A 20,173-nucleotide genomic window follows, 5' to 3' on the forward strand; every position below is an offset into this window, starting at 1 on the left:
CAGCGGGGGTTGGGAAGGGCAGGGGGATCAGCCCACCTCATCCGTCTCCTTGATAGACCAACTGTTCCTCATCACATGGGGTCTTGTTCTCGTACGCACACACACATACACGTATAAAAACATTCTAACCGTCGTATGCTTTGGCCATGACTCCCCTACCGGTGAAAACACTTAATCACCCGTATCGTCCAAGTGACCCCCCACCATTATCTCCATCCATCGCTGCACCTGTTTAGCCATTTAATAAGTTTGGATCGGAGACGCTTGATCTTAAATGATGCAGAGAATGAGTGATGACAAGGGATTAGGTTTGTCTTAGATGGTCCGCTGAACACTGCAGTCTTGACTTTACTGAAACCGGTATCAGACAGAAACAATTTGCTGCTCTTGGAACTCTGAATTAGTTATATCATTTAAACTGCTACTTGGAATATTTTAGATTTTTGTTTAGTACTTCACCCTGAGTGTTCATCTAATTCATTTATACTGGACAGACTGAATTGACTTGTATTCGTACACACAAATCAATGTTTTTTTTATGTTTTACCTGGATATTAAGACCACTGAGACTTAACCTTTGTTAATGCATACAGGTAACATGTCAAATGAGAGGCAGGCAGGTGAATCACTGAGGCTTTCGCTGAGCATATAAATCCATGTGAGAGAAATCTACACAAAGAATAGAGAAGAAAATATCCAAGACAGATAGCATAAGACAGTTAATCTCAAAACACTATCTTATCGAATTGTTGAGACTAGTTTGATTTGACTGGTGCCTTTTGTGATGGACTACACTGAAGGAATTTCTCATATTTTGGTTGCTATATGAAAACCATATAGAAAATTATAAAAATCTAAACTAGACAACTCTGTATACGCACGTTTGCTGGAGGCTTACACTTGTTTCCACCAAGTAGAGTCTTTGTCTTGAGGCTAATGTTTCTAACTGGAATATGCATCTAATCTTCTTTCCGCTTTGTGTTTATGCATGCAACAGCACACTTTCTTTCACACATATTAGGAACATAAATTGCTGCATAAGATGCACACCACTTTCTTATAGGCACTCGTAAAAAACACTGACTCACACAGATATGCGCACCTACTTATACGAGTTCACTCTAAGTGACTCTAATAGGTGTGTCTTCCAGGCTCGAGGGCCTATCTGATTACCCTTGACATCCTCCTTTAACAATTCTACCAGATATTAGATAGAACGAAAAGCTCTACAGCAACCCCCCCACGCCACCCCTCGTTTTCCTCTCCTCCACTGTACTTAAAGATATGCAGCACTGCTCATCCGTCTATACTCTTGGGAATCAAATTTATCAGGCCCATTTGTCTATATCTGGGTCACAGTATTAATGAAAATGGCTGATGAGGCAAATGAAAATGGAATGTCATTAGAAGGCGCGACTCATTCAAGTTCACATCTCAGATTTGAATAGCTGATTCAAAGAAATCAAATGACTCTGGTGTGCCACAACAGATTGCTGGCTGGAGATTACGCTTGGTAATTTTCATAACAGGACGTACTCGGTATACACACACACTCACATATGCATATAATCATACAGACACGCACAAAGATGAGTGGCATGCAAGAAAACACAAACTCTCATCTACTCTCCATATCATCCCTAATGTTTCCACCAGTGCATGTGATTAGTTTCCAGTTGCATATCTGATTAGATGTTTAGGAAATTTAAAATGTACTCGTGTGTCACAGTGAGTTATGTTGCGAAGTGTTTGCAATAGTTTATTTTTTCCCATTTTACTCTTAGACGATTTCTTTGTTTTTGAGTCCATAGCAAAAACAAACACATGTTGGCAGCAGTTGTTTTTTTTTCTTCCATCCCATACTGTGGTTGAGCCTGTGGTTGTTATACACAGCGTACTCGCAGTAAAGACATGCATTTTTATGCATGAAAAATTGGAAGTAGTGAAGAATGACATTACATATTGCCATCGCAAATGGGGAGAGATGTATGTGTCTGAAAGACTGCTGTGTGTATAACCTTCAGGAGCATTACAAATCAATATTACTCTCTTACCTGCTATCCTCACTCTCAGTTTGATGGAGGAATTGTGTTTTAGCCGAGTGTGACAGGCAAGCGAAACAGAATACACACGAGCACGCAGCACAACAGCGTGTGTGAGCAGAAGGTTGGATCTCGTTTTGTGTGTGATCGACCTGAAATTGGCTGACATTCATATGCACACCTGTTTGCCAACTCGCAGCTGATATGCACATAATGTATACAGAAACTCTGTTGTTCAAAAACATATGTAAACAAATATGTTCACACAATATAGGAACCAAATTTCAACTGCGCGCGTCTTGTGCAGCAAGCTGTATCCATGGTTATGTGATGGATATGTTAAGTGAGAAGGATAAGTGTGTGGGAGACTTTCCATGTATGAAGGTGATCATGACAGTAATAATCATCTGTGGGTATGAAGGCTCAGTCTGTTTCACTTCAGCTCTTTGTATATAATAAGATATAATAATTATTTTTGGCAGGCAAGGAGCACAAGCATCATTATCAAAGACTGGATATTTGTGATACTGCCCCATGGTGGCAGTGCATGTATACGACTGTCTGCAAAGCTGTGCGTAGGACCACCGCAAAACCCCATTCCTCGAATAACACCTACTCGTGCTTGTGTGTATGCATGCAGTAGTATGTGTGTAGTATGGACTTGTGTGCAGGTGACACGTTACTAAGATAAGAATGTGGCTAAGCTTCTAACACACACGTAAGAAAAGCAAAAGTCCGCACATCTGGTATACCAATAACAGTAATCAATGGATGAGGCTGACAGTTTAGCATAGCCTCATATCAGGCTTGTCAGCTTGTTACAGCTATTTCCATTTTCTTCAGTCTAACTGTTTTCCATGGGGGAGGAGATTTGACTAAATCAGTCACTACAAACCAATATCTCAAACTTAATCACTGAGACATACCACAGCCAACATGTTGGTAATGGCAGCATTTTAAGAGTGGAGTGAGGTGAAATAACAAGAATTTATCTTCATCAATTTGTTGTTCAGAAGCACACCAATTGACAATGTTGCTTCTGCTGTGGCACTGATAGGCTAATCATTAGTCCTCCCATGACATGTGACCATTATTCAACCATCTATCACAATGCCAGACGAATCACTACACTCGATAGAGAGGACATCTTCAAAAGTCTTGGCCCTGGCAGGATGAAACGGTGAGAAAGTCACGACTGAAATGATGTTCAGTGGTTTTACAGTTAGATTTTAAAGGATAAGGTCAGTTGGATGAGGGTCAACCTGAGGGTCAAAGCTTGAGGGTTAAGTTGATGATGTCATATTAGGTTTGAATGAAAACAGAAGTTAATAAAACACTCTTTTTTCAGTGTTTGCCATAGAAACCAAAAGATGAGAAAAGATTAAATCCCAGCCCATTAAGCCATGGAGATGTAACACAAAAATGGAGCTGATTATATTATAGCGACTGCTTCAAACCAGGGTCGGTCTTTTATTTTTCCCTTTAAATCACTCCTTATTTACCACATACTGTACCACTCTATATTTACAGTTTGTCACACAGTGTTGTTTATATGCAGACATCTGTCAGAAAGAGTTAAGCTTCCAATCAAATGTGTGAATAAAAGTCAGTTTGTGTTGCTTAAAGCACTGAACAGTCAGATTTTATTTTTGGAGTATTTGACTTTTTCTTTGGTTTTAAGAGTCAAAATCCAGTGCGTGTGATTGTGGGTAAAAGCTATGTATTTAAGGAAAACAAACTGGGGGTTAATGTTGGGAACCATGCAATAAAAGATCCATATTTAGCTTACTACCATGCCCACCATCCCTTCTACAAAAATGAGTGGGAGACAAAAAAAAGTGTACTTAATGGTAGTCATTTAGGATAAGAACAAGAGCTAAATACTCAAATATGAACAGTGCAAATGTTCACAAGATGAGGAGAGAAGGAGGCAATAACATCCAGAAATTGTTCCTTCTCAGTCTTTTGTTCCAGAACCCCTGATAAATCCTGTGGAAAATGATTGCTGGAGCAAAAGAAGGGATGGCAAATAATGGACAAAAAGAAAGAGAGGGTAGCAAACATGATAGAGGGGAGTCGGGGAAGGGATGGGTGTGTGTGGGGGGAGTGGGCAGAGTTTGGCAGGGAGCAGAGTTGATAGCAGTCAAGAGCTATTTCAGAAGATGAGATGGGAGAAAGGTAAACGTCGAAGTAGCACGGGTATTAAAGACAGTGGCATAAACATGGAAACGAGAAAAGAAGAGCAGGATCCGTCAACAGTCAGCGATGGTCTGCTGTGTTTATGTGTGTATGGTGGGTTTTTTGTACATTTCAGCACATGAGCCAAGTGAGTCAGTATGTGTTCAGAAAATACAGATATGCACCCTACGGACATCTGTCTACTTCAATCACTTGTGTGGGTAAAAGAAAATGCATCTGTTTATTTCCACATTCATGTAAACATATCTGATTTATTTTGTATCAAATCAATCTAATGCCCCCTTTTAACATTGAATGGCATGCCAAAATATGCAATCTACATATTAATATATATATGAATTATATATACACATATGTATGTATATATGTATGTGTATGTATATATGTATGTATGTATATATATGTATGTATATATATATATATATATATATATATATATATATAAGGTTTAAGGCAATGGGCAATAGCACTAAAAAGAAAGTACTTCACAGCCCATATTCCCAAAGATAAAGTGGTTTAAACATAAACAGATTTAAATATATTCAGCATTATTTTGTTAGCATGGGATGAAACTCAGTGGATTTGGTGATGCTCTGTCTTTATTGCAGTCATTCTACAATGTGGCTACTGTCACCCTCAATAAACATGTAGAGCAAGAATGATAGACTTTATAACATCTATTACTGTTCTTGAGATATTTATTCAAAACGGAAACTTTCTATCACTGTAAAGCTTACATTTGAATGTAAAATGTGTGCACCATGTCTGTGTTGAGTTATGACGAAGTAATTACTTTGTGAAGGAATCGAGTTTTGACAGCTACTGTGGCAATTTAGGGAGTCGGAGTGTTTTTAAATTACCTTAACTGCTTCCTTGAGCTTTGTGTCAGAGCCTCTGCCACAGCAGCACAGCTTCCTGCAATAAAGTGTGCAATATCACCGGGTTAAACCACAATAACTGACTTCCAATTGTTTTTAGAACACCAAACGCATCTGTCCCTTCACCTTAAGTAGTATATTTAACTCTGCTGTAGTGGGTCAGTGTTTTCATTCATGGTTTCCTAGTTTTTGGCAGTCGCCTCACTATTTGTCTGTGTGCCACCATTTGATTGATATCTTTCATAGTTATTGAAGTATTTTGGCAACTAAAAATGGAATAAAACTGGATATAAATACTCATGCCATCCAATTTTCTTTATGACTTTTTTATATAAAAGACCATAAAAATGGGGAATGCCTCTTTTGATTAATTTCAGTAATAAATATGGTATTTTGGCATACACTTGTTTCCATAATGTTATACCAATTGCGAATGCGGTCTGGCTTAGTGTTGTCATCACACTGAAATTTCTGACTTTGATTCAAATATCACAAAAAATAATTTGCCATTTTCAATGCCACAAGGAGAAATCCTGGGTATATTAAGCAATGTCAAATTTTAAGTAAATTTTATTATTAAAAGTCAAGTACAATAAAGTCATAGCCTGGCAATAAGGAACCTTTTTTGTGTAATGAAAAAAGTGAGTGAGTGAGCATACATCATTAGAAGCCTTACATTCAAAATCTATTATTAAAGTGCAACTAAAAACTAGCATCCATTGCGTTTCAGTAAGCAGTTTAGGGTTATGGGGTCAGTTTAAAGCCTATCGCAGTGACTTTAACAATTTAAAATCACCAGCTAACCTGTTTGCTTTTGGACTGTGGAAAGAAGCTCATAGAAAACCCACATAGGCATGAGGATCAAACCAAGGACCTTTTTTGCATGGAGGCAACAGTGTCAACCACTGCACCACCGTGCCACCACCAAGAACGGAAACTTTTTTTTGTTTTTTAGAATGAAAAGTTAATGTCGTTAACAAACATTTGCCTCACAAAAATAGATGCATGACCTTATAACTCCATGACTATGCATACATTTTTGTGATTCCCTAGTGCTGTATTATGTTGGCTGATTCTCTCTGAATTTTCTGTTTGATCCAAACTGTTCAGGCCTGGCTCTTTGTTGCTGTGATGTAACATGACAGCTCTTTGTTGTGTCTATTTTGTGATGTAACCACTTTGATATTGTTAAATGTTCGGCGTTGAAGCGGATGCTTGTGTGAAAAAGCCAACGAATGGATCCGTGGGAGTTTTGCATTCACAACTGTGAGTAATTGTGTGCTTTTGTTTGCGTGTGATGTGTCTGTCACTGCGTATACATGCTGCACTTGACATGCAGAATTAGACATGTCTTCAGCGCAAAGCTTGTACAGAGCACGGCTGACATTAATACCCCTGGCGGCATTGTTCGCTAGTTATTCTCCTGTGTTCTCTGTGTGATGTCAGTCTGCGGTAACCAGGGCAGAACAGAGAATAAAACGATAAAGCATTGACCTGAATGGCACGGCTCAGAGCCTTCTCCACGATTACACTGTGAAGCAGCAGCCAGTCAGTGGGTGACTTGAATGAGGTCTTTACTTTGAGCTAATAACAGGGATTTATGCTGTAATTCAAGGCTAGGTCATATCTTCAAAGCAGCTAGACACGCAGACAGGTTATGACACTGCATGTTAGTTCAGGAGAAAATTGTATCTTCCAAAAGAGCAGGCCATGGAAAGGGTCACGAAATGTTTTTTTTCATCAGTCACTTAATTTCAAACTATAAAATCAGAAAATCTGCTTACTGGGAATATGATACACTACAGTTTGATCCGATGACGTGGTAGCGGGTTTTTTGAAGAGGGCCTTGTGCAACAGACAAGTTTCTAGGGGTTTATTAATTTTTAGCTTTCTATACTAAGTATTATTTCCTTATTGCCATAGAAGACCATTGTCTTACTCTTGGATAGAGCATTTCAAAAAGTCAAAACATTAATTTTTCCAACATGAAACAAAGAGAAAAATATAGAACATTAAAAATATAATGAGAGGAAATTTTTGATGTTAAATTAGAAGCATTGATTTAAAGTTGGGTTTTTTTGTTTTAGTTTGTCTTACCCTAACCTGTATAGTTCCTCCCTATGATTTGTTTTAAAGCTTTTAATTATTAATATACAAGGACAGAATTGTTTACAAGTCTTGGATCACCTCTCATTTCTTTATATTTTGCTTCCAGGGAGACAAACTTTCTCGTAATTATTGGAAATTTGTCTTAAGAGAAAGGCTTTCTGAAGATCTTTCAGATTTTTTTCTTCGGACACTGGCTGCCCTTTTACTCATTTTCAGTCTAGTCCTTATCCGTGACCGATTTCAGAGTGATGTTTGTTTTCTTTTTCTTTCTTTTTTTTACACAAATTACACAAGATCCATGCTGAAAATCAGTGACAACTGGTCTTTTGGAATGATGAATCCAAATTGAAAATTTTGGTTCAAATCATCATTAATGATGATTTACAGAAGATAAAGACAAGGTCCAGCAGGTTTTGCCATAGTTTGAACCTGCTTTTCAGCTAGGGGTGTTGGGCCAGCTTGTTAAAAATTGATCGAATTATGAAAATAAGAACACACTGTTAGATTGTGATCCAATCTAACAGTGTGTAAACATACACGGCAGAACCGGTGACATCAACATGCTTTGCATCCTTTTATTGTCACACACGTTTGCTTCACAATGCACACAGAGCTGCAGCTCTCCCGCTGCCCGCTCAACATTACCACAACAACCCCAACCACAGGACCCAGTACAATATTTAAGTCGGCGGGGCGTGATTGCAGATGCCGTGCAGGTGCGTCCGCCTTCCCTGCACTGCACCGCAGGCCACGCCCTGCCACACAGTGTAATCCAACATGCTAACAAGTAACAGGAAATTCATCCAATTGGGAACAGCTTCACTTTTCACCATGACAGTGATCCCAAACACAGCGCCAGTGCAGTTAAAGCATTCCTGAAACACATAACAGAACATTGTCAGTCATGGATTGGTCTCCCCAGGCAACATCTAAAGAAGTTGGAATGTCCTTCAGGAAGCCTGGAGAACTATTCCTGAGAGCCTTGGAGAGTTCAGGCTGTGTTGAAGATGGGTATATTGATTTTTAAGCTCTTCAATTGTACAAACTCAGTTTTTGCTTTACATAGTGTGTAAACATTTATGTTTGGCTCCTTTCAGTAAGTTACTACACCTATTTTCCATTTTCCTGGCAAAAAACAAAGAATGACTTGCACAGCACTATACACGTAAATTCCCCACAATTTACACATACTGTTCATGAGCCTTGACCAGGGTATTAAGAGTCTTTTTATTTTTCAGTCTGGAGAGTTGCACTGGTAACTTTCCAAGCCTTTTCCCCCTAAGCTCCAACGTCTTAGCTTGAAACAGTATTTTTCAACATTTTTTTCTGATCCAGTATGGTCCATATCTCATTCTCTTCAGCCAATCTATCATGTGGAATGAGACTGACCCCATCTACTTTTGTCCAATTTCAACTAGTCCAATTCAGTCTGACTCACCCTAACCTCATCAGTTCACATTTTAATAATTTGACCTAACACGACACATTTAAACACATTAATCAGTCATTTTTCTCCAACCTCCCTACTTCTCTGATTCGGATATGCAGATTTACATGTGTGCGTGCGTATGTGCGCGTAGGTCCGTGTCCGTGTGTGTGTAAAAAGATGGTAATGAGAATAAATTTTTTGGATGTTAAGGAAGCCTAAAGAATTCAAATCACCATCAGCTACACAGGGAGCACTCATCTGAATTAAAGCTCTCTCAATTATTGATTTCCAACTGCTGGAATCACATCCCCATCTCTCTATGATACCATTACCCCTTTGACTATCATACTTTGTTCAATTCCTTGAAAACCTCTGCAAAAAATCGTCGCGTTATGTCTATGTGTAATCTCTCTTGGGGTTTAGCTGCGTGCAAATGTGTGCCAGTGTGCGCGCACAAAGGTCTAAAGTAAACCTCTTTTAGGGTTATTAATATTTATTAATGTGTGCTGTCAGAGAGGCAAAGAAACAATTCATTGCTCACATGTATTGCATTAAGTGCTTCATGACTTATTAATGGGCATGTTTAAGGTTAGAGAAAAGAAAGGAAAAAGAAAATAAGAGAGAAGGGCAAACTATAAATTGATTCCTCCCACAAAGACAAAAGTCTATTAAAGTCATTTGTAAGCTCATTGAAATGTGGATTCTTTGGCCTTTTACTTTTTATTCATTAGATGGCAAAACTGTTGGCATATCTCAAACTGTCAGAGTAATAATGAATTTTCTAAGAAAGATTGATAACAAGTTTTGCAATCATATTCCTATATTTATTTTCTAACTACCGATAAGCTCCAATGGCAAGCAGAGCACTTCTGCTGTTTTATATATTCCTACTATAGATGACCTTATTCTAACACTGTCACTCATTCGTTCAGTGTGTTTCTCATCTGTATGCATTCCATGCCTGTGTTTATTGTTCTGTCTATCAGTCAGTCTGAAGGAGTCTATTATCCCTCCCTGTTTAATGTCCTTTCTCAGTACAGTACATAGCCTACTGTCTTTCTGTCCCTCACACGCCATCTGTTTGTCTGTTGGTGTCTCTGTCTCTCCGAACAATCTCTCACAGCAGTTGGCGTACTGTGTCATCCACTACCCCCCACCCCAAGGACCTGGCATGTCACTGCATATCTATATCATAACACCTTGAAGAAATATGCCTCTGTGTGCGCGTGCGCGTGCATACATTTGCCGCCGTGTTTCATTTAATCGAGGCTCCCAGTCAGCACATAGGACAAATTGATCAGTTGGTTTGCCAGCTGTCCTGGCAGATCTCTCCTTCTGTCTCTCTAGTTCTCTAACCACCCACTCTCCTTTACTTCCACTGAAACTCTGATTTCCACTTAAATTTATACACCTTGCAATTTAAAGATGAGAAAAACCAAATGAGTAATCTTGAGTACTCTTCATTACAAGTATCTCCATTGTTTTGTTCAGTTTTTTGTTTTGTTTTCTCACCGCTGGATGCCTTTTAAACTAACTCCTCTTCTCCAACTGGCAGATGGCTTGTGGCCATGCTGACTGACATGACCTTCTCTGGCACTGGCTTTTGGCGACCCTTTGAATCCCTTGAAAATGACGGGCATCATGCAAAGCCAGCTCCTTTTGTTATCTGAGCTGCACATATTGTCTTGATACACCCCTATCATTAGACACACATTTCCATCGTGGGCCAGCGAAATGTCTATCCATGCTGAATTGAAGAGATAAGTCAGAACTGCAGCCAGCCATATGGCTAGCCTGCTTTTAAGCATGATAGGTAGAAAATGCAAAACCCATTTCTGTTCTCATAGATCTATGCATAATTTTGCCTTGATTTAGGTGCTATTCACACTTGATGTTCTTGCTGTGGCGAAGGGAAGGATAGTGGCAGCACAGTCAGGAACAAAGGGAGTCTACTTCAGTGCTGCTTGACCGGGTGTGTGTGTGTTTCTGTTATGTCCCCATGCTTGGCTGTGCTTTGAGCTGAAAGCGAGAGGCTTTTTTTTGTGTAATGACAGACATTAGAAAGTCGATTACGAGGTTCTTACAGCCTCGAACATGCCACACAGGGCTGTAATACACACATGCATACACAAAGGTATACAGGCACGTGCACACTCTCAGACTGGTCTGAGCCAGGGGAAGGCTTTTGTGTTCAATTTGCCTGTGTCACATACAAATATATCAGCATTACTGACTGTGTGACACAATACTGCAGGTGGGAAAAGTGCTGTCTTCTTAACTGTAATTTCCCATAAATCCCATAAATTTTATCACATAATTCAGACAGGGCACTGTTGCCTTAAATCACAGTTGATAACATGGTTCCAGGGGCTCATGATATCTCCTAATTCCTATTCAAGCTCTTCAAGTAAACATACCCAAGAATGTGAATTGAACATCTTTTAATGTTTAAGAATCTTTCTTGGAAATTCAGGGCCGGCGCAGGTGTGGCTCAGGAGGTAAAGTAGGTTGGAAGGATAGTAGGTTGATCACCAGTTTCTCCTTTCTGCATGTCAAAGTGTGTCGATGTTAGCGAAGGTGCTTTGATTTAGAAAAAATATGTGTATGATTTACTGAATGAGGCTTGTAGTAGAGTGCTCAGTTAGAGTAGAAGAGCACTATATAAGTACCAGTCCATTTACCATGTACCACATGGACTATTATGACTGGCTAACCCTTGCCAGCGTATCGTTAGCTTCAAATATTTCTGTTGGTAGTTGGTTTCCCCCTTTTTTTTTCTTTTTTTTTTTAATTTGTGTATTTAAAAGTGTGTAGTATCAGGGTAAGTAAAGCAACCATGTCTTATTTTGAGTCATATAAATAATTTTGAGTCATAATTTTCATGTTATAGCTTCTTTTGATTTAAAATGTAGGCCTCGATGGCGCAGGTGTAGAAGCTTGTCAGCTACCATGTGGCAACCACTGGTTCTGAGGGTAAAATGTATATTCTCAGACTAGCTGCAAGTAGCTGGTACAGGTTGCTGGTAATTCTTCTGAAACTGATTGCTAAAGCTCCCTATTCACTTTCTGCAGCTGGTTGAGTGGTTGATGAGATTGCTGGCAGCCACTAGTTTGAAACTGGTCGCAAAGAAGCCTGAGTTTGCATGGCAACAAAGCAAAGACTTGCAGTTTACTCTCCAAACACAACTTTCACGTTAAAGCTAACATTCTCCATTCCTGGGTTATCTTGCACTTTTTCAAGTTTCACTACAGCTCGAAGAGTAAATGGTGATTATTTCTATACGAGTAAACTTGTACCATGCAAACTGCAGGCGACCACAGCAAACTGCTAGTGACCAAAGCAATTACAAGGAGCCTCTTTATAGGCGATTTCGCCTGGAGATAAACACCTAGCAACCACTCGTGATCTGGGTGTGGAATTCACATTTGTCCCTAGCAACTGGAGGTTGCCAGGGGGTTAACAACCAGTCCCTAGACTTGCATGGCTAAGGCCTTTGTTACCAAGTATTTCGTCCATAAATATTCTCAAAACCAGTATCTACCATCTGTAAACTAATTTAATGTCCACTAACTGGTTATGTCAATCACTAGTTTCTCACTCTGGGTAAAAATGAACATGCCTCCAAAGTTGGAACCTAACAAGACTGACGATGACGAAACAAAAAATGAGAAGGACAAAGAAAGGTATGAAAGGAATAAGAAAGAATAATGTGGCAGGAGAATGGAAAACGAGCAGAAGACTGGGAGAGAGGGGTAGAAAGCTCACTAGAGCTGTTAATGTAGACCCGCTGTTTAGAATACAGTCTCAGAAGAGAGGAGACCAGAGCATGGAGCGGTAGCTGGCTGCCTGATTTCACACCCATTATCACCTGCTACAAAAGCACGGCAAGTGGAAAATGAAACTGCATACAGGGAGAGTGTAAAATAAGCTGTTCTCAGTGAGTTTGAGTGTGTGTGTTTATGCACGCCCATTGTCACACTTGCACTGATAAGCTTCTGTTACATGGTGTGTACTCTTACACATGTAAGGTCATGAGTACTTATCACCTTTGTCCACGTTCTCACCTTTTGTATTTTGGTTCATGCATGCTTTGGGATAACTTCCAAATAAGGCGAAACAAGGGGAGAAAAAGCACAATGAAATAAAAAATCTTGGGCTTCGGAGCTTTGTGCCTGCACGATCCATTGGTTTTCTTTCATTTGCATAGCTGGTTCATTCCAGTTGCAGACTTTGATGGCATTTGCACAGGTCCACCGATCACATGTAATGTGAGAATTGTGTTTGTCAGATGGATTTAGCCAAAGTCTCCTCTACTTTTCTGCTCTAATCCTATCTTTTATCTCATCTATACTTCACTGAGGTCTCACTGGCTTTTCTCATTTTTCTACACTCATTCTTAATTTTCCCTCTCGTTCTTTCAAAGGCTTTAACGTGCTTAGTGAAATAGAGGCGCTTATGTGATTAAAAAAAGGCTCTAAACTGTTAGCATATCTGCAGAATTATCTTGTGAACGTGCAGTTCCTTGATATAGCAATATGTGTTTCATGTGTTCATTTCCCAAAAGGATATATTACATATATTTTTTTAAATGTATGTAATGTGATATATCACGTAATTTGGACATATCTGACAAACTGCTTTTCTTTTCCAGCGTGTCCACCTGGCTCTTACAAGATGTCGTCCAGACAGCAGGAGTGTTTCCCCTGCCCAGCCAACAGCGTCGCAGAAGAGGAAGGATCCATGGTGTGCTTGTGTGAGGAGGATCACTTCAGGACCCCTTTGGACAATCCCTCAGCGCCATGCACACGTAATAATAATAATATACTTGCACTTATTTATGTCTATATCTTCTTAAATTATATATATATATATATATATATATATATATATATATATATATATATATGCTAATACTAGTTCTAGTCGCACCATATAACTCATATAAGATATGATATTGAAATTTTGCATAAAGTATAGATTTTTATGTCTGTAAGCCAATCAATATCTCAACCTCCCATTCAGCTTTTGATATAGCTGCAATTGCCATTTATCCATTTTAACAATAAAGATCCATTTTCTTTATGTCTTAAAACAACCTGTCCTTCACCCCGTACCCTTTCATCCACCTTTCCTTTTTTCATGCTATTACCTCTTGGTCTGACCTGCTCCCTCCCCCCCAAGTCATGTTTCATCATCTTGTCCTCATCAACCCCATCTCCATGACTCATTCCTTGCACCCTTCACCTCTCCTTCACCATATACCCTTCATTGTATTGCATTCCATGTTTCTATAACCTTTCCCAGATTGTTGGCTAGGAGTAGGTCTCTCACAACACAGGATGCATGCCTTGTACTGCTCTGCTGATGAAAAAGTTGTGAAGTGTTTGTATAACTGCAAGCTTAAAGGATGAAAATACATAAGCAAAAATCTTGGTCTATAACTGGTTAATGACATCTGTTGCCTCGTTGGACAATTCCTCTTTGATCTGGAATAAAGAATAAATCCAGTCTTTTTTTGACATAGTATTTAAAGTTAATTTTCTAAGGAAGACTTTTCCTCTGGGACGTCTGTGTCATTGTATGTTTGAGGGTTTTCTGTAAATGTAACCACTTCCAACCTTTGTCTATTAGTATCCAAAGCTATATATGAAAGCGCCTCTTCACCCAAACCATTTTCTTTGCCTCTTAACATTTATCCCTTTTATATCTCCCATCCATCTTTCAAAAAAACCCATCAACCCATTTTGCCATCTCTTTGCTTAACCTTTTGCATTCTCTCCATATTCTTCCACCTTTTCTCCTGACATTACAGATCCATTTTCTGCTATACTTCCATTATCTACATTTCCGCTGGACCCCCCCTTCTTTTTCTACCCCCTCCTTTTTGATGCCTCAACACCCTCTTCCATTCCCATCTCTCTGTCTTCTTAACTTGACCAGTCATCACTCTTCTTTCTAGCCACCGCCTCCTCGCATTTTCCTTACTCTTTATCCTTTCATCTGTTCCATCCATGCGTGTTATCATCCCATTTTTCTTCTCTCTGTCAAACCAAAATCTCATCCCTCTATCCTCGAGCGACACTCTATATCCTCATCCCTTTTCGCCACATATTATTTGTTCATTCCTCACCTTTTACTTTTTCTGACCCTTTCTCGGCCTGATTCTTCTTCACTATGAGGCCAAACAGAGCCGTACAGGTTGGCCCTATTGATTTCTGCATGGAAAACAGCCTATTGATTATAGCTTAGTAATTAGATGGAGGAATAATAGGGTATATATCCTGAAAGTATTCAGGACATAAATCCATAGGGTCTCTAAGTTAGTGCATGTGTGTTTATATACGTATTCACATTGACTTGTGCGTTAGTGCGTACACACATGAATGAAAGTGTGTGGTCATGCTAGCTTTAATGGTAAGTGCAGTGGAGGGGTGTAATTATAATATTGATTGCTGAGCTCACTGATCCTGTGTGATAATATTCATAGCAGCCTAATGACCACATTAATTACACTATAGATTCTGTAATTATGATAATCCCCAGATTCTACTAATCCACCACACTGTACATTTAGAGAAAGAGTTTGATGAATCTAGCCTCATAAGAGTAAGAGAAAAAATTATGATTTTCAAAGATGAAGTGTTTGATATGTGCGCATTATTACGCCAGTGATTAAAGAACAACTGATTTTATTCTTCTCCCTTTTTAATGCTAGTGTAGTATCACGACCCTAATGTGTTTACCACACTGAGAATCAGAGACTGTGCACCTCATAGTTGCTTTAAGAATTCTTTTTGAAAAAGTTGAAGGAGCACAGAGCTTTAATTATAAGATTAAGCTTCATCTGTTACTTCATGACTCAACTGACTGCCATTGTTAATGGTGACGATTGAGTTTTTTCCATTAGAGCACACTGCTGCATTTCCCTTGGCAGCAATGGAGATGAAAAGTAGAACTTTAGAAATAGTTAATTAAAATTAGTCTTTAAATTCTTGTAAGTTTTGGCAGAGGAGAACTTCTGCTGACAGCTCCAGTTGTAACACAATAACTATTTGGAGAGAAAAAAAAAAAAACTGGAGACGAGATGCATACCATTTGTCATCAGATGTTTCTGCAATTAAATCAGCAAAATCGTTGTTTGAGAATAACTGCAAAATGATGTTGCTGCATAATAATTATTTCTGATTTTGAAGACTGCACAATTTCAATTTTCTCTGAAAACTTAAAAAACTAAACTTGTTGTTTACCATAAATGTGCAGTGTTATGCAAAAGTCTTGAGCTACTCCTCATTTCTTTATATTTTGCTAGTTAAAATATGAAATGGGTGCAGTGATTTATTGAAGTTTATTGATTGATTGAATAGAAACAGAGTATATCTGGCAAAAACAGAGTTCTAATGAGCTTTGAAGTTAATAGTTGGTATCACTACCTTTATTCTTCAACATGCCAAGATGATCCCACACTGCTTCAACAATGTTGAGGTTAGTGCTTCAGAGTGGCCAGTCCACGACTTCCAGTGTTCCAGTGTGTGTTTCTATACGTCAGCCTTTTTGTCCTGTTTCCCTTCTTTAAGAATTGGTTCTTGACATCCACATTTCCACTTATAACATTCTCGATGAGGCTTTAGTGAACACGAGACAGATCAACTAAAGAGCCTGATGTAACTCTCAGGTTGCGTGCCAGGTCTCTGCTGGATTTTTTTCCTATTTCTTGGGGACATGGCTTTTAGATCTGATGTGGATAGGTCTGTCACTTCTTTTTGTCCTCCATTTGTCCAGTTTTCTCGCATTTTTCAAGGATGCACTATATAGCATGCTGAGATATGTCAAGTTTTCAACTAAAAGTGCTTTGGGAATCACCTTGTTGGTGCAAAAATACTCTCATGCCTGTCAGACTATGTTATCTCTGGCATAGATGTCCCTGATCTCATTTGATGAGATTAACTAAGAGGGGGTAGCATATAAAGATAACACATGCAGTTTAATGACAATGGTTTAAAGGGAAATGCAAGTTTTTCTGTATTGTATCATATTTTTGGAGGAGTAGAGATTGAGTTGAATAGTGATGTGGATGGGCTATAGGGAAAAGGGAGTTAGAAGGTTGGGACAGGTTAAGAGTAAAAGAGTGGGAAGAGTTGTGGAGGTGAAGTTTTAACAAGAGGCACTCGCAATGTAAGATGGAAAGAAAAGAGAAACCTTAAGAGAGTGAGGGACTGCAAGGCTAAGAAAGCATGAAAGTGGACAGAGACGTGAGAAAGAGGCCCAGCTGTGTCTGCATCTACTGTGTGTGTGCGAGTGTGTGTGTGTTCATAATGTGAATGTTTTCTGGGCTTATGTAACCCTGGGCACCACGTGTGTTTGGAAGCGGGACGCAGCTGTGGTGTGTGACGTGTTTGATGGCACGCACAGTGCAGCAAACCTTCACTTATTCATTACACGCACATGCACACACATACAAGGATGTATGTAAAATTCATGACCTTTAATGGACCTGTGCTTTCAGTGAGAAGAGGATATGAACCAAAAGACACTGAATGCTGACTTAGTGATAGGATGGAGTCCTCTGGTCTGGCTTTTTACAGCCTTCTACTGGATCGTATATTTTATTTTTTAGCTGTTGCGGGGGTTCATTTAGAAGTGGTTTAACTTTAAATGACATGTTTACACAGTTTTTTGTTACCTCTGTCATGTACTGTATAATGCTGAACTTTTGATACACACAGCCTTTCAATAGGCAGCTCACATCACTGCCCCTCATATCAAATCAGACTCGTGTTCCGGGAGAGATAAAACACTTTCCATGGCAAGCCATCTTTATTTACTAAGAGTAAAGGGAGGGTCTGTTTCACACAGCAGATGACACCAGTACATAATGGAAAAAAACGCTAATCTTTCAGACAAAAGGGAATGTTATTCTATTTTTTTTTTTTAAATCAAATCCTGAGCCTTACCCCAAATATTTTCCTTCCTATATGAGCAATAATCCCTCCTCCGTCTCAGTCCAATACATCTTCTTAAAATATATTTTCAAACTGTCAAAGTATAATAATAATGCTACATACACTAATATTTCACAACAAGTACCTCAGATTTTCCCTCACCTATTTATGTAAAATGGTTCATATCACATCATATCACATCATTAAAATCAAAATTATTGTTCAAAAATTTATTTAATATGAAGGCAAAAGGTAAAAGTAACCTTCCAACACTGGCGCTTGATTATAATGATATTGTTGGTATAAATGCTTCTATACCCACCATAAAGCCTCTGGACTGTTGTATATCAAATTGCATGACAGTTCATTCAAATTGAGCACGCATTGTATTTTCTTACAAACTGCTCATGAGCGACCTGTGATAACTAATAAATCTAAATAATTATCTTTTTTTTTTCTTTCATAGGTCCCCCATCCCCTCCCAGAGACTTGACCTATACTCTGAAGCAGTCCACGCTGATCTTGGACTGGGCTGCTCCGTCCGACACAGGGGGCAGGGTGGATTTGACCTACAGTGTGGGATGCCGGAAGTGCATCGGGAGGCAGTGTGAGCCATGTGGGGCTAGCGTTGGATTTGTGCCTCAGCAGGTTGGCCTGACAGAAAGAACTGTGACTGTGGTCAATCTTCTTCCCAACACCAATTACACATTTACTGTAGAAGCCTTGAATGGAGTGTCAGAGCTGCTGCCCAACAAGAGGTTCTACACACAAGTCAACGTGTCAACAAGCCTGCCTGGTAAGTTCCATTTCAACCTTCAAAAACAAACACAAACATGTAAATGGAAAACATTTAAATTGCACTTAAACGTGGCACACTCCGAAACCAAAAAACAAACGACAAAGAATGCACCTTTTAAAAGATATTGCATTTGTACTCAGTAGGGACCAACAAGGACACGTCTGACATCAGGCAACATTATGTGTGAAAAATAGATGAACTTTAAATAAACTTGCACTACATGCGTTTCCGGTTTTGAACACTTTTTAACTCCACTTGATTTTGACTGAATTTCTAGTGGTTTTACAAAGTTTATGTCATCATTTCATCTGGTCAGACAAATTCTACTACTTTATTCATATTTTCGACATAAGAAAATCCTCTAAAAAATTATTTTGACCCCTATTTGAAACGTTTGAATGTTTTGCTTGGAAATAACGCATGCATTTTTTATGATATCACCACAATCCGCTTTTACTTCTGCACACAACAAAAAAAGACATACACACAGATCATATTTATGTGCACTTTGTACTCTGTAAAACCCACTGTGACCTTTGCCTACAGCAAAATGCAGATTTACTGACATGGCATTCAGAAGCAATGTGTATTCTGTAGTGATTTGAATTTCTGTGTATTCTTTGAAAAAAGCACAAACTTCAATCATACACCCTTATACTGACAATATGTCTGTTGCTGCAGACAGGGCAGAAATTCTCATTGGTAGGGGAGATCTCATTTTCATCAGCAGAAGTTTTCAGCAGGCCATTAGCCAGAGGCTTGAAAAGCACTTTACCAAGTAGCCTTGTCACCCAGCACCGCAATAGCACTCACTATTTGGAGGAGCTCAAGTGTGAAAAGACCAAAACACACACATACACACACTAAAGATGTACAAGCCTACTTTCTGGCTTGAATGCTGACAAACATTCTTTTGTAAACAAACGTACACATGACTGTGCATGTTATACCGCCGCGCATATCTTTGAAAATGTTTGAGATCTTTGTTTGCGAAAGCTGAAGGAAATATGAATGATGAACATAATGATGCAAATGAAACATAGGTGGAAGATGGAATGAAAGGTGCTGTACAACAAACTATCTGATGGAGAAACAATGAGAGTGAGAATGGCAGAATGTGCTTTTGCCATTAATTGGAAAGTAGCTTAGAGAAATGGGCTGAATGATGAATGCTGTGCAGCATCTGTGAAGGCTGCAGGACTTGCTATGAATTTCCAGGTATTAAGTTCAGGATATATACTGTAAGACTTTATCGTGGGAAAGTGGGTTAAACTTTTGGATAGTTGTTATATTGAAAGTGTGGTTTTTGACTGAGGCATGCATCTAAGAATAAAAAAGAGAGTATATTTAACCTCCTAAGACCCAAACTCTTCCATGGCATGCATTTTTAATTTCTGTATGATATTTGGGCATGTTGGGACCTGATGAATGTAAAAACAATGAATTTTGGGGGTTTTTTTTACCTGATATTTGTTTCTGAGAAAAATGAGATCCACATATGAGGACATTTGTTAAAAAATTTCGATAGAACAGTGGCAGTGTGATGTCCTCGTAAGTGGATATCAGGCCCTTGTAGCTCAAAATTTAGTATTTTGGTCTAGACAACCCAAAATGTGATGTCCACATATGTGGATGCCAGGTCCTAGGAACTTAAGGAGATTTATGTTGAGTGTTTAAAAACAAATGTGTTTCTCAGGATCTTCTTTTTTGGACCAGCTTAAACTTGTATATAACACGAGTGATGGGCTGAAGCACAGTTATGTGTATGAGAACAAAG

At 38.9% G+C, this 20,173-nt stretch overlaps 1 protein-coding gene across 1 annotated transcript in view; it reads left to right on the top strand.

Moving 5' to 3' along the window:
* epha10 (EPH receptor A10) overlaps positions 1–20,173 on the top strand; it is a 161,711-nt gene that overhangs the window by 91,697 nt on the left and 49,841 nt on the right. The window contains exons 4-5 of the mRNA XM_026156066.2: positions 13,310–13,465; positions 18,064–18,393. Of these exons, the coding sequence (XP_026011851.1) occupies positions 13,310–13,465; positions 18,064–18,393 (486 nt within the window). The remainder of the gene's footprint in view (positions 1–13,309; positions 13,466–18,063; positions 18,394–20,173) is intronic.

The sequence above is a fragment of the Astatotilapia calliptera genome, chromosome 22 (genome assembly GCF_964374335.1).
Source record: "Astatotilapia calliptera chromosome 22, fAstCal68.1, whole genome shotgun sequence".
In the NCBI taxonomy this organism is placed as follows: Eukaryota; Metazoa; Chordata; class Actinopteri; order Cichliformes; family Cichlidae; genus Astatotilapia; species Astatotilapia calliptera.